This window comes from Gouania willdenowi, chromosome 13 (assembly GCF_900634775.1).
Source record: "Gouania willdenowi chromosome 13, fGouWil2.1, whole genome shotgun sequence".
Taxonomy (NCBI): Eukaryota; Metazoa; Chordata; class Actinopteri; order Blenniiformes; family Gobiesocidae; genus Gouania; species Gouania willdenowi.
Window position 1 is genome coordinate 30,121,469 of NC_041056.1, and position 19,611 is coordinate 30,141,079.

Here is a 19,611-nt window from a genome sequence, read left to right on the forward strand (position 1 = left end):
CTGAACTGAAGTGAGAGAGAATCCCTGGATCTGGATAGAGATAGAGAGTTTGATGACTTTAAACCTCATTCAAAGGCACAAACAGTGCACAGAATGATGTGACTAAGATAGAGCAGGCAGGCTAGGTGAGTGTCAGACTGACATGTGACTGAAGGATGGAACTACACTCAGGTTGAAAGGTGACGGCTCTATAAAACAGTAGCTAGAGCTGCCATGATGGTTTGGAGACAGTGGCTAAAATACAGGAGGCTGAGCTGCAGTTAGATAAAGATGAAGATGTTGATTACATTTAAAAGTGATCACCATGAATCTGGTTAGTCATGAGGACACCAGAGTAGTATAGTACATTAGAGAATAGAGGTCGACCAATATATCAGTCAGCTGATATATCAACTTTTTTCAAGATCGGCCCTCGGCCAAAAAAAATGTATTATTATTTATTTTATTTTATTTTTAGCCCTCACCAGCCCTCCCTAAGGAGGGGTAAGAAACACTTTATTATAGGTAGGATATAAAAAGAGAGGGCAGTGTTACACCTAGGTGAGGGGGAAGGGAACAGGGAGGAGAGAATCAAGGTAGGACATGGAAAGAGTTGATTATTTTAAAGTGAGAGTGAGATGTGATGTTGTAGTTGTGCATATGGTGACAAGTGTGAAGCTTAGGTATAATGGTGGTGACTGTGAACAGAGGGAAGGAGTGAGTGGTTATACCTAAAACAGGTATTTAGTTTAAACCCACTTGCACATTGTATATTGTTGTTGTGCTTTACTGCTACTTACCCGTCCTGTACTTTTTGTTTTACTTGGTTGTGTACGAGTATATTTAAAGTTCAATAAATATTAAGAGTTCTATTGATGTATTTAATTTAATTTCTAATATTTACATTTATAGCATATGAGTGTTTCAATTGTTTTTCATAATCAAATGTGCTTTAAAAATAATTATATAGGCCTCAAATATCAGCTTCCAAAATTGTCTTTAAATATCGGTTATCGACTGAATTTTTATTTAAATCTCATATCGGTCGACCTCTATTACAGGACTACTCTCTCTTGCTCTCTCGCTCTCTCTCTCTCTCTCTCTCAGGGTGAGCTAAGAAGACCATCTAAACAACACGTTGATAACAAACACTGCACACAGACTCTGGCATGTGTCGACTACCACTGTTGTTGTGGCGGTTTTGAATGGAATGAGTTGTAGAGTTACTGGTCAGATGTGGACACAGGGTTGGTTCTGTAATCACATATCAACTATGAGGAACACCTAAGTCAGGGAGAGACCTAACAGCAGCAGTCTGATAGCAAATCACAGTCCAGCTGAGCACCTATGGAGTCCAGGCCAGTCTGCATCTGACCAATAACCCAAACATCCTGACACTGTCTCTGCTTATTTCAGCCCAAACCACCAAACCACAAAGGAACTCCCTAAGTGCGTCAGTCAAGGATGAAAACATAGAGGTTTGGGATTGTCTGGACTTGAGCAGAGAAGAGATGGTGTGTAAAATAGAACAAAGGGAGCAGGTGGAGATGTCAGGTTAGAACAAAGGAAGAAGAAGGATTTATGTGAAGTGAAGAAAGATATATGAAGATGAGTGTTTGTGATCAGGATTTCAAATTAAAGGGAAAAGAATGACTTAGTGTTTGGCCCAAAACAGGAAATTAAGATATAGGTTTATAAACATAAAGTCCAGTAAACCAATCAGAGGATATGGGAAGAGTATACTATTCACAAGTGAAACTATTTAGATGAGGAGTTTTTTTCATACGGATCTGTGTTAACCGACACAACAGATGGTCTAGAGTAAATCCTAAACACTCGTCCTTACATTTGCCTTTCAATCAGTAAAGCCAATGGGTTATTCAGTTCACTCCTTAGGCATAATGTAGTGAAAATAATTAGCATGTATCTACACAGAGAGATCAGGGTCATCATCTCACATTTGCACCATGTGTAAATTCATGCATGTACATAAAATATAAATACTAAATCCCCTTTTAAAAGGGGTGGGGATTGAATATTACAGAAAATAGGTATTATTCCCAAAATTTTGTTTAAAAAAAATATATAAATCAATAAATTAATAACCTTTTAGTTGTTTTATCTAAAGTGAAATATAAACAGTTTGTCCTCCAGGGTTAAGGAGACGCTGCAGCTGTTCAGCAAATACATTTTATTAAGGTTCAAGCATTCCCATCTTACGACCTGCAGCAGCGCTTTCTTTACTTATTCATGCATTTTCTTGCTTTTCTAAAGATCCACAGGCTGATACCCAACAATACATCCAAACATGTTTTATAGTTGGAACTTTAATGGTTTAAGAGAAGCTGACCTGACTTATTAAACAGTCGATATAAACATTTTATGTATCATTCAGTGGATAATTCTTGAAGGCAGGGCTTGTCAAACTTCATATCACTCTGCATGTTGATAGACCCATGGATCATCCTATAGTATCTGTGCTAAGATAGTCCTGCATGGAACAGCTTCAATTATTCATCGATCAGGGGTGATGGCTTTGGAAAGGGCCTATAATTGATTCTTTCAGACGTTTGTCTCTTATGGTTGAGCTCAGAGAAAGGCTGAAATCTTTTCCAAGCCTCGTCCAACACCATCCTTTCATTACAGCTATTCCTCTGAATCTTCCTGTTCTTGTCTCTACATCGCTTGTAAATTCTCCTTCTTCGTGTTCCAAGTAATTTTATGTACCTTTGTGTGATAGTTTTTGAACAGTACAAACCAATGATCTCATTTCCTTTTCTAGAGAGATGGGATGGAAACGTGCAGGTAAGGAAATGTGAAGAAAGAAAAAGTTAACAAAAGCTCAGCCTGTGCTGGAATTTCTCTCTCCAGTCATGTTTGCAGCAATGGCGCCGCTCTGAAGCCATTCAGTGACATGTGATATTTATAGATCTGTGCTAACAAATATTTAATGAACATTAGCAAGCAGCCCTAACATGGCAGCACTGGCCTGTAAAAACCTCTGCCAGTAGTTAAAAGCACACCCTGATTCCCAGAATATTGTTATCACGTTAAATCCGGAGCATATAATGGACTATTTTCAGTTCATCAGGAGACACATAAATACAGAGTCGCAGATGTTTTCTAAAAATAACTACTTAAGCTGTCTTGCTTGATGTAAAGCTCTCCTAAATAATTTTTGATTTAAATATGTCAGTAAACATCCAAAGCCTGGACTGTGAGATTAGGGACACCTGAGTGACCTCACTGAACAAGGCCAACAAGACATGTGGTTATTTTTTAAAATTAATTATTTATAATGTGAAATAGTGAGCTGTTGTGATGACTGAATTTCTTGGCATTCCTTATTTTTGTCAAAGTAAGTGTGATTGCCTTTACAAAAAAAAAAGTGCTTTGAAAATTCAATTCCGAATTTAAAGAGATTATTATGAGGTTGATTCACCATTTGTGTTAACTTAGAACCAGTTTTAATCGTCTTGAAAAAAAAAAAAAAAAATCCATAATGTTAAAAAGTGCATTTGTGAAGTCAGGCAAAGATGAACCAGAAGTTTGGTTTCCCGTCGTCTATTTTCTTTAAATATTAATTATATTACTTGTATTTTATATCAAACCTATACCAGACAACTTCAGCGCTTAACCTGTTCGTTCATGTCTTGATGAACAGTCATAACATAGTTTTAAATCAACCATTTGACGTGTTTATGATACAAAAGCATGAATTTCCAGGAGCGTTTAATACTTTTTGAGGTAAAATTCATTTTGTGACCTGTACCTCACTTTGACCACGAGGTGGCAGTAACGTACCGTGAAACGCGCTACGTCTGACGTCATTGTACGTGCTTGTAAGCCCCTCCCACAACGTCTCCGGTCCACGCGTTGTTGTTGTGACGGATATGCGAGAGTCATGGTGAACTTTCGTATTAGCCGTTTCCGCCCTCTCCAAAAGGCTTTAAGTGACTGAACAACAATGTCAGACATCCTCATGAGAGAAATGGAGAGTTTATCGATCAGTTCCATGAAGGCAGGAGGCAGTGGAGACGGTGTCAGAAGCTTCTTGTTGGTGGACGAACAGGAAAACCTGCAGGTAAAGTTAGCTCAGCTAACGCCTAGCTTACAGGCTAATGAACGGCAACACATTTCCGTGGGCCCTGTAACCATTTAACTATCTATTGTAAAGGTTTGAGTAGACTTTTACAGCTGAGTAATCAAACAAGTTACCCCAATTATAACATTTAATGGAGTGAAATATTAATACTCGGGACAATGAGCTCTTTGTTACTGTAGTAGTAAACATGTAATGACTTCATCCAGTCACTTGATATGACTCTGAATGTTTACTCATCTGTTTCATAGACGATGGGACTGTTTAGGGAACAACTTTAACCTTTTTCAAATTGTTAACCCTATTTATATTACTCTCAATTACTCAGCACTTGTATAACTGTGTAATTTGTATAATGGAAAATCTGTAATTTTTAGTTCTTTTTAACGCATTGCACAAAGTTAATGTTTTCAAACTGACAAAGAAATGATCTGTCTGTCTGTCTGTCTGTCTGTCCATACTGATGAATGTTATACCAGTTTGTCAAATTAGAAATGTGTTCACTTAGACTGTTTATCTCCCAGCTAAAGCTCCCATTAGGAATCATTGGGAGATCCCAGTGAGTCATAGTACAGTAAGTACACAGATCACCTGCAGGGAGACAGAAACATGGCTCCATTACGTCACATCTGTACAAAGTGTACAATAGATAAGCTGTATAACTATCCAGGTCAGGTCACAATCTATATATGCATATGTATGTATTTATTTATTTTTTCTTTTGGTTAGTGACACACTTAAATACCACCTACTGGTGAATATTATCGAGCATTTAACATATTTAAACTAGGGTGGGACCAAGACCGACACTGTTTGTGTATATATATATATCAAGTCTACCATTTTATTTTATTTTTTAACTGGATATATTGTGTTTTATTGTGCAATGTCCTTTTTGCACCACTGTCTTCCCTCTTTTCACTCTGTACTGTGTACAGGTGTGCGTGTATATATCGTTTATTCTGCTTTTTCTTCTTATTGCCATTGTTTTATTACACTGTGATTCTTTGCAGCTGAAACACTGCACACTTTCATTTTGTGGGACTAATATAGGTTATCTTTATCGTGATTAAAGGGCAGGTAGTTTCAAAATAATGGTGGTTCTAACTGTCAATAATACTTGTAAATTTTATTTATATGGAATTTATTCTAATAAGGTTATAAAATGCTTTTTTTTTTTTTTTTTTTTTTTTTTAATTGCTCCATCCATGAATGAATTGGTTCATGCACTTTATATCTGCCTTATTCATACATCTGCTACTTCCTGAAAAGTGTATTAAGTAATACACCTCGGCACTACTGGGGGTACTAAGTGAGAGAGAGTGGAAAAGTAACATTGTCAGTCTTGGTCCCACCCTAGGTTTGAGATGACTGGAAATGATAAAAACTATAGAAATAAATCTATTCAGGAGCATTCAAATCAGTGTTATTCAACCTGAAGGTCGCGACCCCATGTAGTGTTGCTGCTGGGGTTTAAATTGGGTCGCCTGAAATTTCTGAAAAATTTGAATGAAATTTTCAAATTTTTTAATTCTTTTTTTTATTATTATTAAAACAACACAGAGGGGCGGTGTGTAGCTCAGTAGGTTGAGCGCCCGCCCCATGTACCGAGGCTGTAGCTCCTCACCTGCAGCGGGTCCAGGTTCAATTCCCGGCCTGGGACCCCCTCCTGCGTGTCATTCCCTGCTCCCTCTCACCCCCCTCCTGTCAAGCAACTGTCATATAAAGGCCACTAGAGCCAAAAAAATCCTTTAAAAAAAAAAACAACACACAATGTTAAACAACTGTATTCCTTTATTTTCAATTTGTGAAATATAAATCTCGTTAAACTTAAATGCAATTAATATATATATAAATCTTTGGGGTCTCCAGAAATTCTTGATATGAAAACAATCCAAAAAAGGTTGGGAACCACTGCACTTAATACTGTTTTATTCCACTTATGAGATTCTTTAAAATGTGTGCTATTACTTGTTCTTTCCATCGTTATGCTCTATAGTTGTTTTTAAATAGTTTTCTAAGCAAAATGTTGTAGTCGGACAAAGGGGCTACTTAGATTCAGAAATTAGAGAAAAGGGGTACTTCAGCCAAACAACAAACAAACATAAACCCTGCCAGTGTTGTCATGGTCAATCATCTTCATGTACACAGCTGTTCTATTCTCTGCCCAATCCGCTGACTGTGTCGTCCTTCATGTCCACCAGGTACGTGATGAGTCAGAGTTCCTGGACAGACTGGGATGTGCCGATGTAGCGGGCGTCAAAGTCCTCTCTATTTTTGGAAACACCGGTGATGGGAAGTCCCACACTCTCAATCACATCCTGTTCAATGGAGAGACCATGTTCTACACGTCAAAGTCCCCCAGCTCCTGTACGGTGGGAGTGTGGGCCGCATTCAACCCCACTCTCAGTCTGGTCGCCCTGGATACGGAGGGCCTTCTTGGAGCTGCAGCCAATCAGAACCAGAGAATGAGGCTATTGCTGAAGGTACTTCTTATGGTTCCCATTTGGGTTTAGTTGATGTACACTAACGGCTCCTTGTGGGAAAGTCCACAAAACAACTTTGTAATTTGATGTACAGGGGTGATATTTTATTAAATTAGTGGTTCTCAACCTTTGTTTGGATCATGACCCCGTGAACCCAAAGACATTTTTTTCCTGAATTTTCTAGTTTTTGATCATGTTTGTTATACGTTGTTACAAATGTAGAGTAGCTAGGATTAACACACAAAACTTACATTTCTTTGAGTTATATTTATATTTGGGGAAGTGAAATTGAATGGTTGTGTAAGATTTTCTGTAATTTTTCAATGAGTATTTTTTTTTTTTTTTTTTTAATCAATTACTAGACATTTTTGGCGACCCCACATGGGGTCACAACCCCAAGGTTGAAAATAACTGGATTAAAACATCATACATTAGGTGTTTATAGATCAGGAGTGACTTCACAGGCAGACAGACATTTAACACTGACTGATCTCAGACTATCAGAAGATAACTATATAATTAGGATATATATGCAAGAAAAATCACAATCTTAGATTAATCATTCATGTTTTCCTTATGGTTTTTGTATTTATTTTAAAATGTTTTATATATAGTCTTTTATTGCCATTTTTTAACAGCTTATGTATAACACGGTTATTACACCAGTATAAGGTCTCATCACAGACACAGCTTCTTATCTCTTCACCAGGTTTTGGCTGTATCTGACATAGTGGTGTATCGCACACGGGCTGAGCGCCTCCACAATGACATGTTCCACTTCCTGAGCAGCGCCTCCGGGGCTTACCTGAAGCACTTCACCCCAGAGCTGAGGGCTCTCTCTAGCCGCTGTGGCCTGGACGTGCCCCTCTCCTGTCTCGGACCGGCTGTCATCGTTTTCCAGGAAACAACGCACACTCAGTTGCTTGGTCATGGTAAGGACACACAAAATATAGAAACGCTGAGGCTGTAACGGTCTGCGTATTTGTGCCGAACCCTTCGGTACGCGACCTCCGGTTCAGCATACATACAGTTTTACACTATTCATTTTTATTTTTAATCAGCCGGACCATTTAAAACATATATTAGTTGCCTGGCGAACATACTGTAATTAAGTGACGGACAAGCGGACGTGGCGTTGATTCCGCCTCCACCTTTTGCAGCTCCTCATTCACAACATGGCAAGTGATTCTGCTTAACTTGAAAACCCACCTGCAGACCCCAAGTCCCCTGTTTGGCAACACTTTGGGTTCAGTATAAAGTATGAAGACGGAAATAAACAAGTGGACAAGACAAAAGCAGTGTGCAAACACCGTATGTACTCGGAAACATGTCTAATATGGTAACGCATTTAAAGTGACACGATGAGCTGTGGACATCGTTTCTGATACCAGATTATCCCTAATAGCTCACATTGTGGATAAATAATTTTTTGTCGTGAAAAATATGAAAGTTGATGATGATGATGATAAGTGAAACGAAAGGGAGAACTATTCTGTTAAATGCTGCTCTTAAAACTCAGATTGTCTCTTTTTAGATGACAAATCATGTTTTGTTTACTGCACTTTATTTAATTTGAGTTAAAAGAGTTTAAATAATTTTTCGTGACAGTTAATATTTTGAGGATTTTTCAAATGTCAGGCTGAGGATTTTTCAAATGTGGGCACGTTATGTTTAGAATTTGTTTTAAACTTAACAATCTATTCTCAAATATTTACATTTTTCTTCCTCTTTCAGACTCCAAAGCAGCTGGCCATGCAGACACACTCCTTCAAAAGCGCTTTCACGACCTGAATTTAGGGACAGAGGCTTTCAGCTCGGTGCAGTATGTCGGCACACAGACCATCACACCTCCCACGGACTACAACAAGCTGCTGGAAGCTGTCGGGCAGCAAGTGAAGAACACACACACACGCTCCCCTCGCCAGCCTGGGATTGTGTTTCGCGCTCTGGAAGTAAGTGTGAGAGAAGAGCTTTACACAAAGAGCAAACAAAATCCAAGCTTTACTTTAAAAGGCATTTTGAGTTATTTAATTTTATTTTTTATTCCCTCTGTCCCTGTTTGTCCATCTTTAGGCTCTGAGCGATCGTTTCTGTGGAGAACTGGCAGATGATAAGATGACTCTCTACTCATTCTTCCCAGACGAGTATTTTACTTGTTCCGCTGTCTGCCTCAGCTGCAAGTAAGTCCCATACATTCTCTGTGCTGTGAAACTTTAGTTAGACTTCTTATGTCATAGAGCAGAGAGGTTAATTACAGTGATCAGTATTGACGAGTTGGGACTGGGAGTGTTTCAGGCCAGGCCTTTCCAATAGCAGCCCTGTTTAAGGATTTAAAGTAGTCTGTACACTAGCATCTCAGCTAATGACCTGGCTTTATCTTTGCACACATGTATTTAGAATAGGGCTGTCCCGATCCGATATTGCTAGGAAATGAATATCGTATTTTATCGGACTGCATCTAAAATTTCTGTAATACATTGTATTATATTTATTCAATTGTAGAATACTGTAGATATTATTTTGAAGGTTAAAATTTATGTAACCAATTGGTTAGTAATAAATGGGTCAGTTTGTCTCATACCTACTGTTGCTGACTATTGTTTTCTTTGTAAGTAACATCACTTGTTTAAAGCCTTTTCTAACATTCCACACACTACAAAATAAGTAAAAGTATTCATGCTGATATTGTATCGGATTGATATTGTATCGATATTGGTATCGGCCAATACTCAAGGCTGCATTGTTGGCATCGTATCGGAAGTGAAATAGTTGTATCGGGACATCCCGAGTATTAAACTTATCCTAAGGCTGTGATTTTATGTTGTGTTTTTATAGGGTGTAACGATTCATCCATTCGATCAATGAATCGATTTATATTCCTACAAGCCAACTACATCGATCTGTGCTCGACTTGTTTGCCTTCCGAATGACATTAATCACTATAAAATTGTTATAAAAGGTAATCAATTGATTGTATCGATACAGGGAAATAAAGCATTGGATTTTAGCATGACATGAAAAAATCAGATACATGTCACATGTGGGCAAAAAATGGGAATTGACCTGCAGTTTGAACATAGCCATATTTAGCTCTTGGTATCCATGAAGAAGTTGAGCACATTTTAAAAGTTTAACAGAGGTTTCAAGGAATGATTAATTAGTCGTTAAGTCAGGGTGAATTAAAACTCCTCCCTACTGGTAACTTACTTCACAGAAAATGTGTCTTGTGTGTTGCACTGGTCTGAACAGTTTGAGGTCATGGGTTCACTTCCCCTAGCGAAAGCTTCCACTCTCAAGATTTCAGTTCAATTTTCTACGGGTTCTTTATTTGTCCTGTCAGCAAAACATCCAATGCTGTGCCATTGGTAGAGTTAGATGATACCATAATAATTACACATTAAGGTAGAAACATCTTCTTAATTCTATTGTTTTCTGAGGTTCCATCAGACTCTGTGTAAATGACTTGAGTCTTTATTATGTTCTTTAAATGTGATGCAGTTTGGATAACACAACGAATATTTGTGAAGCTCTGGTATGAGCTGTTTTCCCTCAGAGAGTCAAACCTAGTATCTGACTCTGACATCTGTTATTTTAATCTGAATCCACAGTATTCGCTGTAAAAAGGGAATGAACCACCTGAGAGACAGGGTTCCCCATATGGCAGATGGACTGTGTCAGTTCACACATCAGTACAGCAACAAGGTTCTCATCTGTAAGGTAAGACACAAGCTTTACTGCAGTTCATTTCAGGAAGTAGACTCCATCACGTGCTGAACATACGCGGTGGAATCAATGTTTCTAGAAATTTTAAATCAAAGTATTTTACGAGGACTTCATCAGAACAAAAGCTTTCCAACAATGTACAGTAAGTCACTTTAAACTGTGAAACATCATCATGGTTAATCCTCTGTAGTTATTCTAGATCAGGGATGGATGACTTTTATCACAACAGGGGCCACAAATGTGTGATTGTATCAGAGCTTAGGGCCACATTGTCATTATTCATGTTAGCATTTAGAGCAATGACCTCAGCATTTAGAGCAATGACCATCTGAGCATTAATACAGGACAGAACAGAGTTTTTGTGGTTTTGCCATTTTTGTTGTGTGTTTCTTGATTTTTGTTTTGTTTATTTTTTTTAGCAGTCTTGTGTGTTTTTGGTATGTGTTTTTGTTGTCCTTGTGTGTGTCTTTCTGTAATTTTGAGTATTTTAGTATGTTTTTAGAGTATTTTTAATGTTTAAATTGCCTTCAATGCCGTCAGTTGCCCATGTTGCCCTTTAATGCGCTCTAATATTTCTTTGTTCCTTTGTGTGGTTGATGTAGAAGTGCTATGAAGGAGGAAGAGAGGTGATTGTTGTCCCTAAAACATCAGCATCATCAGAAAACCCATGGTTGGGACTGGCCAAGTACGCCTGGTCAGGGTAGGTCTGAATGCACACACACACACTAATTCAAGTGTTATGTCCACCATCTGTTGTGATATTCCTCAGTTTGTCTGTGTCTGCTCCATATCAGGTATGTGTTGGAGTGTGCAAGCTGTGGTGTGATCTACCGCAGCAGACAGTACTGGATGGGAAACCAGGACCCTGAGAGCAGCGTCGTACGATCCGAGATCAAACATGTCTGGGAGGGTGTGAGTAACAAAGCCTTCATATTTTGTTTTCATACAAGACCTTTGTTTTCCCCACTTGGTTGAATCACACACACACACACACACACACACACACTGCCATAGCTGCTGTTGCCTAATCAGATTTCCATAAACACGTGCTGACCAGGTGTGTAAAGATGCAGAGTGGAGGATCCATTCTATTGAGGCATAACTCAACCACTAATACCCGACAAGATGCAGGACTTCTTTTGGTCAGTCTGCTCTCTTCGTAAAAGGTGCAAAACTGTGGAACTCTAACTACGCATCTAAAATTAGAGTTTAGGGACCATGCTTTTAACAAAGGACTCAAAAATGGCTAAAATCAAAACAACAGTGTTCACATCATATCAGTTTTACCTGGTTTCTTACTTGCCCGTGTTGCCACTACCCTATAACTGACTGTATTTAACTTTGAATATTGCTTTTCTTTTGTTTGTTTATTCTTTTTTTTTTTTTTTTCACTTGTCTGCACATGCTGTCAGAGGTCAACACTACAAGAAGTGCAATCATTATGAGACAGCAATGCATGTTTTGTCATTGCAATGAAATAAATTAATTTATTTTATTGCTTAATTGTGACCATCACCAGCCCTCCCTAAAGAAGGGTAAGAAGCATTTTATTATAGGGAGGATATAAAAAGGGAGAGCAGTGTTACACCTAGGTGAGGGGGTGGTGGGGGAGGGGGAAGGGAGCAGGGAGGAGAGATTCAAGGCAGGAAATAGAAAGGGTTGGGAAGAATTGATTGTTTTAAAGTGAGAGTGAGATGTCAAGTTGTAGTAGAACATGTTGTGTAATCAAGCCAGTCTAGTGACAAGTGTGAAGCTTAGCTATAATGGTGGTGGCTGTGGACAGATGGAGGAAGTGAGTGGTAATACCTAAAGCAGGTATTTGGGATCAACGTGTCTAAGATTAAGCCCAGTACGAGTTTTTTCCCACATCCCAAGGCATGCCAGTGCATCGTAGACCAGTGTATGTGCAAAAACCGCTACTGCAAACCCAGGAGCCGCAGATGCCAGCAGAAAGAGTGGGGGCCAATGAGCCCCAGCCCAGATTTTAATATTAACGTGTCATTGACCACTGAGCCAAATTTGAAAGATGAAAAAAATTGCTAAGTATATAAAATTAGGTCTAAAAAATAAAAAAAAAATAAATAAAAAACAACTCATTCAGTGCCAGCCACTTTCAAATTTTCTACCCCCCTCAGTGCCAGCCGTTTTTGAGCATTTTGACTGATTTTAAAGACCCACAGAATATTTTCTACTATGACTATCTGAAATATGACACCAGATTCTGAAAGATTGAAGCCTCTACTGTCATGAAAAAAACCCATTTGTTTCTGGCTTGTTCCGTTCTGTTCTCTGTAATAAGCCATTGAATAGAGCAAGTTTTACACAAATCTTCAGTTTCAGAGCAAAAAGCTGAGAAAACAGCTTTTTTGTAAAAAAAAATTCTGTCAGTGACTTTAAAGCTATTTTTTGTTTTTGCTTTAGTGACAACTCTAACATCTGAACATTGTTTCCTTATATAAAACTTAAAAAAACACTGAGACCGGGCTTTTGATGGCAAAATTATTATTATTTTGCTGTCTATGTCAGAGTTGAATGGATTTCTTACTGTATTTTGGCGTTCCTCCAACGTTCCCTCCCGTCAGTCTGTACACAGACGTAACTTCCTCTTCCTCCCGACACGCAGCAATGACCCGTTTAGCCCGGTTAGTTGATGGTTTTATCTCACGATCACAACATTATCAATAATCCACTCAGGTCCACACATGTTCTGTGTTAGTATGTGGAGCTGTGAGCTGGATACGTCACAATATGTCTTTGTAGTGCCATATTTTCACTCGTTCCTCCTTCTCCTGCCCAGCTAATGGTAGCATCAGTGGCTAATCTCTCGTCTAAAGGTGCACCACTGCAATCGTCAGGGCACCGTTGGTCACTACAACACCCCACAGCTTGGATATTGATGAGGGACCTCCGCCAGGGTGTTTTCTAGTAATCCCCGTGAAAAAACGCAAATGACGAGTTTCTCGTCAATGGTGCTGAGCGTTCTGATTTGAAATGACGAGATATCTCGTTGGGGGCACTGAGTGAGTTAAACACTGGGGGCGTGTCAGTTAGAGGCGCTAGAATCACGCCCACGCACAGAAAGGGCACCGCCTCTGTGTATTAAACCTATGGGAGTGTACTGTGTCTATGGAGAACAATGTGAAAGTGGCTCCAGCGTTGACAGTGCTTCCAAAAAAGCTCGGATCAGGCCATATCAGCGGAAAACTGCGCCTGCGAGAGGCGAAAAGAAGTTGCAGTGTATGAAAGTACTAATTTCATGGAAAATGAAACAGCATTTCTCAAAGTCACAATCAATCTCCTCTTCGCCGCAGACTCTAGTACACTGTCTACAATCAATTGGCATCTCCGGCGCAGCACTCGCCTGGTTCACCTCCAACCTCTCCGACCATCAACACTTTGTCTCTATCAACAATTGCAACTCCCACCCTCCCCCCGTCACCCACGGTGTCCCCCAAGGTTTGGTGCTCGGCCCCCTCCTCTTCACCATCTACATGCTTCCCCTCGGTCAGATCATCACCATGGACTCCACTGCTATGCCAACGATACCCAACTCTACATCTCCACCAAATCCATCACCCCAGTTATCCACCATCACTAACTGCATCTTCGATATCAAAACTTGGATAGACAATAACTTTCTCCAACTCAACAACAATAAAACAGAACTCCTCATCACCGACCCCAAATCTCTTTTCCCCTCTGTCCAGAACTTTACCCTCCTCATCAGCGGTCACAGTGTCACCTCCTCCCCCTCTGTACGCAACCTCGGCATCATAATGGACTCCCTTCACATACCGAACACACATGTACCACATCACTAAAACATCCTTCCACCTCCGCAACATTGCCGTCCTCTGCCCCTCCCTTACCCAGTCAACAGCTGAAATCCTCATCCATGCATTCATCATTTCCAGACTTTACTACTGTAATAGCCTTCTCTACAGCTTTTCCTCCACTCATCTCCAAAAACTGCATTACATCCAGAACTCTGCATGCCCGCCTCCTCACTCACACCCGGTCCAGAGAACACATCACCCCATCCTGCAACAGCTCCACTGGCTCCCCAATGCTGCATTTAATACAAGCTCCTCCTCCTTACCTACAAGTCCCTCTGTAACCTGGCCCCGCCCTACCTCACCGAGCACCTGCAACAACACCAACTCACCTGCCACCTCCGCTCAGCCGACGTTATCGTCACCCGCACTAACCGCCGGACCTAGGGGGACCGAGCCTTCGCCGTCACTGCCCCCACCCTTTGGAACTCACTTGACTCACTACCTAACTTCAAACCATTACTAAAAACCCACCCGTTCAAACTGGCTTTTCTATAAATCCCCTTTTTTGTTTTATTCCACATGTAAACCGTCTTCGACTGTCCAAAAAAGCACTATAAAATTTGGATGTATTATTATTATAATAGTATAAAGCAGTCCGACTCATCAAAGTCTGGTTAGATTGAAGCCAAATGTTTAGTTCTAGTGTGAAAGCAGCCTTACATACTGGTCATATGGTCTTGGTCAGTCGTTGTGATATTAAGAGATTATGCTTGGACCAACTTTAAAGCACTGAGTACTGTGGAAGAGCTTTTTGGTTTTTTTTTTTATTCAGGGTTTTGTTTTTTAGTCTGATGATCATCATTTCCATTCAGTCAGATGTTGCACAGGTGGAACCCGACCAGCAATAGTTTTTATTTATATCTTCATACTCAGAACTATAAATATCATTTTATTTTCCACTATAGTAAAGAATAACAGATGATTCATTGAACATCTGCATGAAGACCCTTTTTGATTGTGACCCCATTTTAATATCACAATTTTCTGGCGACCCCAGACATTTTTTCACCCTACAATTATTTTTTGATCACGAGTCGTCAGGAATAGTTACATTTTGCACCAGCTGTATTTTAACTAGATTTATATTTGAGAAAGTGTAAGTATACAGTTGTTTAAGATTGTGTCGTGTTTTAATTTTGAAAATAATTTAATGATAATAAGAATGTAATAATTTAAACACATACGGTATATATATATATATATATATATATATATATAGAAGAACCCTTCCCAACCAGATGATAGAGTTTCCTACCATACAAGCAGAAATTACAATATCTTTTTAAGTAACCAATATTATCATGTATTTACTTATTGTATAAATGTCATTTTTTTTCTTATTAGTCAGACAACTTCCTGTCAAACCATCAAAACGCAGCTCAGAGGGTCCTGGATGGGATGAACTACATGATCCAGTCTGTCTCAGAGTACAGCACTGGCCCCACCAAGGCTGTAACAGCCTGGCTCACTGACCAGGTGGCCCCTCCCTACTGGAGGGCCAACACAGAGATCACTGTGAGTGTGTAGAGCTGAAGCTGAAAACACAACACAAACATCACATGAACGTGTTCTTCATTCCCTGCTGCTTCAGGCCTGCCATGGATGTCAGAAACTGTTTGAGGAGAGCGACAGGAAGCATCACTGTCGGTCATGTGGAGAGGGCTTCTGCCATCCCTGCTCCAGCCACAGGATGCCAGTGCCTGAGAGGGGATGGGGCAGCAGCCCAGTGCGGGTCTGTCAGACCTGCTACCGACAGGGGGGGGCAGCAGACACCAGCACAATGGGTACGACTAATGCAGCCTGTGTGCCTGAAACATGGCCTAAACTCCCCCAATTGTTGGAAACAAAAACTGTTTTGTCTTTAAGGTTTTACATCAATTTCTTGCAGCAATAGAGAAAGAGATAGAGAAATGCACAGTTACAGTCTGATGAAATACCTGAGATGGAGATCTCTTGTCTGGACGCATGTTCCAAAATGCTCACAAGACATGGATATGGAATGTAAACAGATAAACGTGTAAGATTAGATCAACAAGGGGCACAGAAATCTATCTTATTGGCCTCTTTATACTCTGCATATATGGAACAAATCCTCGTTTAGCTAAATATGAATTTGCAGTTAAAAACTGAGCTTTATTCAATATATATGTTCCTCTCATTTAGATAGAACCCTAGTGACCTGAGACCAGTCTGATTGTTCTTCTCTGGTTTAGTCAGAAATCTGCCCCCCACTATTTCCTGTAAACTCCAGAGAGGGTTGCGTGTTAAAATCCCAGTAGATAATCAGTTTCTAAAGTTTAAAGGCTGTCATACTGCCATTCTGTCCCATTCTCTGTTGGAAAAAGTCCATCTTAAATATTTACAAATGCCTCCTAAACACAGTGTTGTTGACATGTATTTGCTGATGAGCCTGAAACCAGGTCTGTTTACACAATGGGAGGACTTTGTTTTGGTTCGTTGGTGCAAACAATAAATATAGATAAAAAAGAGAAGAGGACAAAGATAATGGTTCAATCAATAGCAAAGGGAAATATGATTTAAAAAAAATGTATCACATGAGTAGAACACAGCAAGTATCCAAAGTCATAGTACTGTGAATAGATACTGTATAATGGTGTCTGTGCTAAGCATGTGAATCACCATCACTGACAACGATTCGATACACACCTTGATACATTACCACCGATACGATACATTAGTGATACATTGAATCCCCTGGCAATACGAGGCGATTCAACATGATGCAAAGAAATTATACCAAACATTTAGATAGAAAATAAGAAACTGCAATTCATTGGTACTAGAGGCAGTGGATTTATTGTATTCCTTATAAGCAGCAAATTTAACAAAAAGTGCACATTTTGCTTAAAATCTTGTACTTTGCATCACTTTATGCAATTTTTTTTTAACCTCTTAAAAAGCACAACAACAAAACAGGCCTTTTCACAAGTAGGGTTGGGATTTGGAACCAGATTCAACATACGCAATAGGAATCGGTTTCCTCACATTTGAGACCTGTTTATCTCACTATCACAACTTGAACAGTGACAGCATCACTCTCAATGTGTGACTTAAAGTGACACTTTCAATAGTACAATGTCCATATTTCTGTCTGACACACAGATACTAATATGAACTGTTCAGCAGGTATTAGGCTAATACAGTAGTGAGGGGCAGAAAGAAATGAACATTTCTAATATGAATAATACTAATAATAATAATAACCTTTCACTATTAGGTCTATTACAACTGCCTGTGCAAAGAAAGATGCAAACTACCCCCTGCGTATTTTCAAGTTTACCATCTTTCTAAGCCTGAATTGAAGTTTTTAGGTGCGTTATAAATGTCATATATAGCTGCTGCTCTCTCGGACCTCCATGTTTGTTGAGTTAGAATTGTGCCTCCCGGCTTCAGTCCGTGTTCAAAACAAAACACGCAGCAGTGATGGCGCATTCAATGTGCCTCGGAAACACAGGATAGAATAAAATACAACATGAAACAATCGATGCAACCAAGGGCTTTACCGATGCGTCACAATTTCACCCGTCAATTGTATCTGTGGCTCATTGGTAGAGTGTGTCGTCCAATAACCGAGGGGTTGGGGGTTCGAATCCTGTGCTATCCAAGTCATTGTCCTTGAGCAAGGCACTTTACCCACATTGCCTTGTATGAATGGGTATGTATGAATTGTGAATTAGGATAGTAGTGGTCAGAGGGGCCGTAGGCACTAAATGGCAGCCACTCTTCTGTCAGTTTGTGGCTACATTGTAGCTTACCACCACTGGTACAACTGGTGTGAAAGAATAAAGGTTTTGAGTCTCCTTGAAAAAAAGCGCTATCTAAGCCATTGTTATCTAGATATTGATTTGTATCGATTAATCTCTACATGCTTAGTGTGTGCGTTTGCTAGTGTGTAACCTGGGTGTTTGATTGTCTCAGTTATAGCGAGCAACGTGGAGCCTCGTGGTCTGATTGCCCGCAGGGTAACGGAGGTGGCCCAGTCTACCCTGGACATGGTCACGTCAGCAGTGGACTATCCTCTGTGTGAGTCTGACGCTACATTCCACACCTGTTTTATAAAGTCTTTATATTCAATGGTAGAGCAGCCAACCTTCCCCCTTAGCTACATCCTGTTATATCTTCATAGACAGACTGATTAAAGTCATTGATCTGCATTAATCGTACTGATGTGCCTCTCAGGTTTTGTAAAGGATGTGGCCCGTCCGGACTACTGGGTACCAGACCACAGCATCACTCAGTGCCACCAGTGCTCCAAGGCCTTCACTGCCACCATGTCCAAGCACCACTGCAGGGCGTGTGGTCAGGGCGTGTGCGGGCAGTGCTCTACACACATGAAGGCCGTTCCCTCCCGGGGCTGGGACCACCCGGTCAGGGTGTGTGACAGCTGCTACGCCCGCACTGACAGCCTGTGAGCATCGCCATTGGAAACACTTCCTCTGATAAGTGGGACGGCTGCTCCATCCTGACTGGAATAACATGCAAACATAATCAGGCCTTTCGGTGCTGACCTGGGATCAGACTTGCCCACACTGCAGCTTCCTTTAACCAATCAGAGCCACTCATTTATCGTACGCTGGGTGTGTTTTCCTCTGCTTTTAGACACTTGCCTTCCTCTTATCACTGCACAGTCATGTTTAGTTTTTACACCTTTAATAGTTTTTATTGCCCCACCCACTCAAACAACCTCAAATAAAAGGGACGAACGTGAAGGACTTTTAAACATTTCTGTTGAAGACAATTCAGTCCTTTTTAAATCATGTTTTGAACATTTATCCTCTTCGCTGATCATCGCCTGATTCTCTCCACCACAGTTTGTGGATTTCCAACACTTCATGGTAACTCAGGGCGGAAGGAGGCGGAGCTACAGCTGTGTGTGTGTGTGGAGCCGTTCTCCCTTTCAAAGACATTTGAGATTATTTGTGCCTAATAAACAAAGCTACGTCTATCCCAGCGTCTGTGTTCAACATGTATGCAGTGGTCCTCATCACAGACGTGGGATGATGAAGTTTAGGACTTTAGACATTCCACTGCAAGATTATACCTGTGTAGGAAGCACCATAGGTTTACTTTAATGATGTTAATATATAAAGTGAACCACTGCATATGAGTCAGAATGCTCAAACTCATTTAAAACTGTTGGTGTAATAAAGCACATCTTGGATCAAAACTCTGGTGGTCAAAATGTTTGTCATATCCAATAACGATGAATAAAAGTGGATTAAAGTTGATTATGTCAATTGCTCTATAATTCAACTGTGAGTGCAGGATGTGTCCATAAAAAGAGGTAAGGACAAAACAACACTTTAAATACGTTTTCCGGGGTTTTTAAAGAAATTTTGAATTGATTTGAACCTCACATCACAGAAATATATAAAACATGTATACACCCAAAAAAAATGCCTAGTAGAGATATTACTTAATCACTTAACAAGTGGTAGTTTTTATAATCGATTTTTAATACTGT

General features: G+C 39.9%; 1 protein-coding gene across 3 annotated transcripts; it reads left to right on the forward strand.

The window, feature by feature from the left end:
- The first annotated feature begins 3,831 nt into the window (after nucleotides 1-3,831).
- Nucleotides 3,832-19,375, forward strand: LOC114474623 (zinc finger FYVE domain-containing protein 1). 3 transcript variants are annotated; one of them, XM_028465041.1, is made up of 12 exons: nucleotides 3,832-4,063; nucleotides 6,286-6,567; nucleotides 7,277-7,499; nucleotides 8,302-8,519; nucleotides 8,641-8,747; nucleotides 10,176-10,284; nucleotides 10,893-10,990; nucleotides 11,085-11,202; nucleotides 15,471-15,641; nucleotides 15,718-15,910; nucleotides 18,066-18,170; nucleotides 18,327-19,375. In XM_028465041.1, exons 1-12 carry the CDS (start codon nucleotides 3,947-3,949, stop codon nucleotides 18,557-18,559), a joined length of 1,974 nt encoding a protein of 657 aa, XP_028320842.1. In that variant the 5' UTR covers nucleotides 3,832-3,946; the 3' UTR covers nucleotides 18,560-19,375. The 3 variants fall into 3 exon arrangements, with proteins under 3 accessions (XP_028320842.1, XP_028320843.1, XP_028320844.1); XM_028465042.1 differs by lacking the exons at nucleotides 15,471-15,641; nucleotides 15,718-15,910; nucleotides 18,066-18,170; nucleotides 18,327-19,375 and adding exons at nucleotides 13,602-14,049; nucleotides 14,334-15,192; XM_028465043.1 differs by lacking the exons at nucleotides 15,471-15,641; nucleotides 15,718-15,910; nucleotides 18,066-18,170; nucleotides 18,327-19,375 and adding an exon at nucleotides 13,602-15,199.
- The last annotated feature ends 236 nt before the right edge of the window (nucleotides 19,376-19,611 follow it).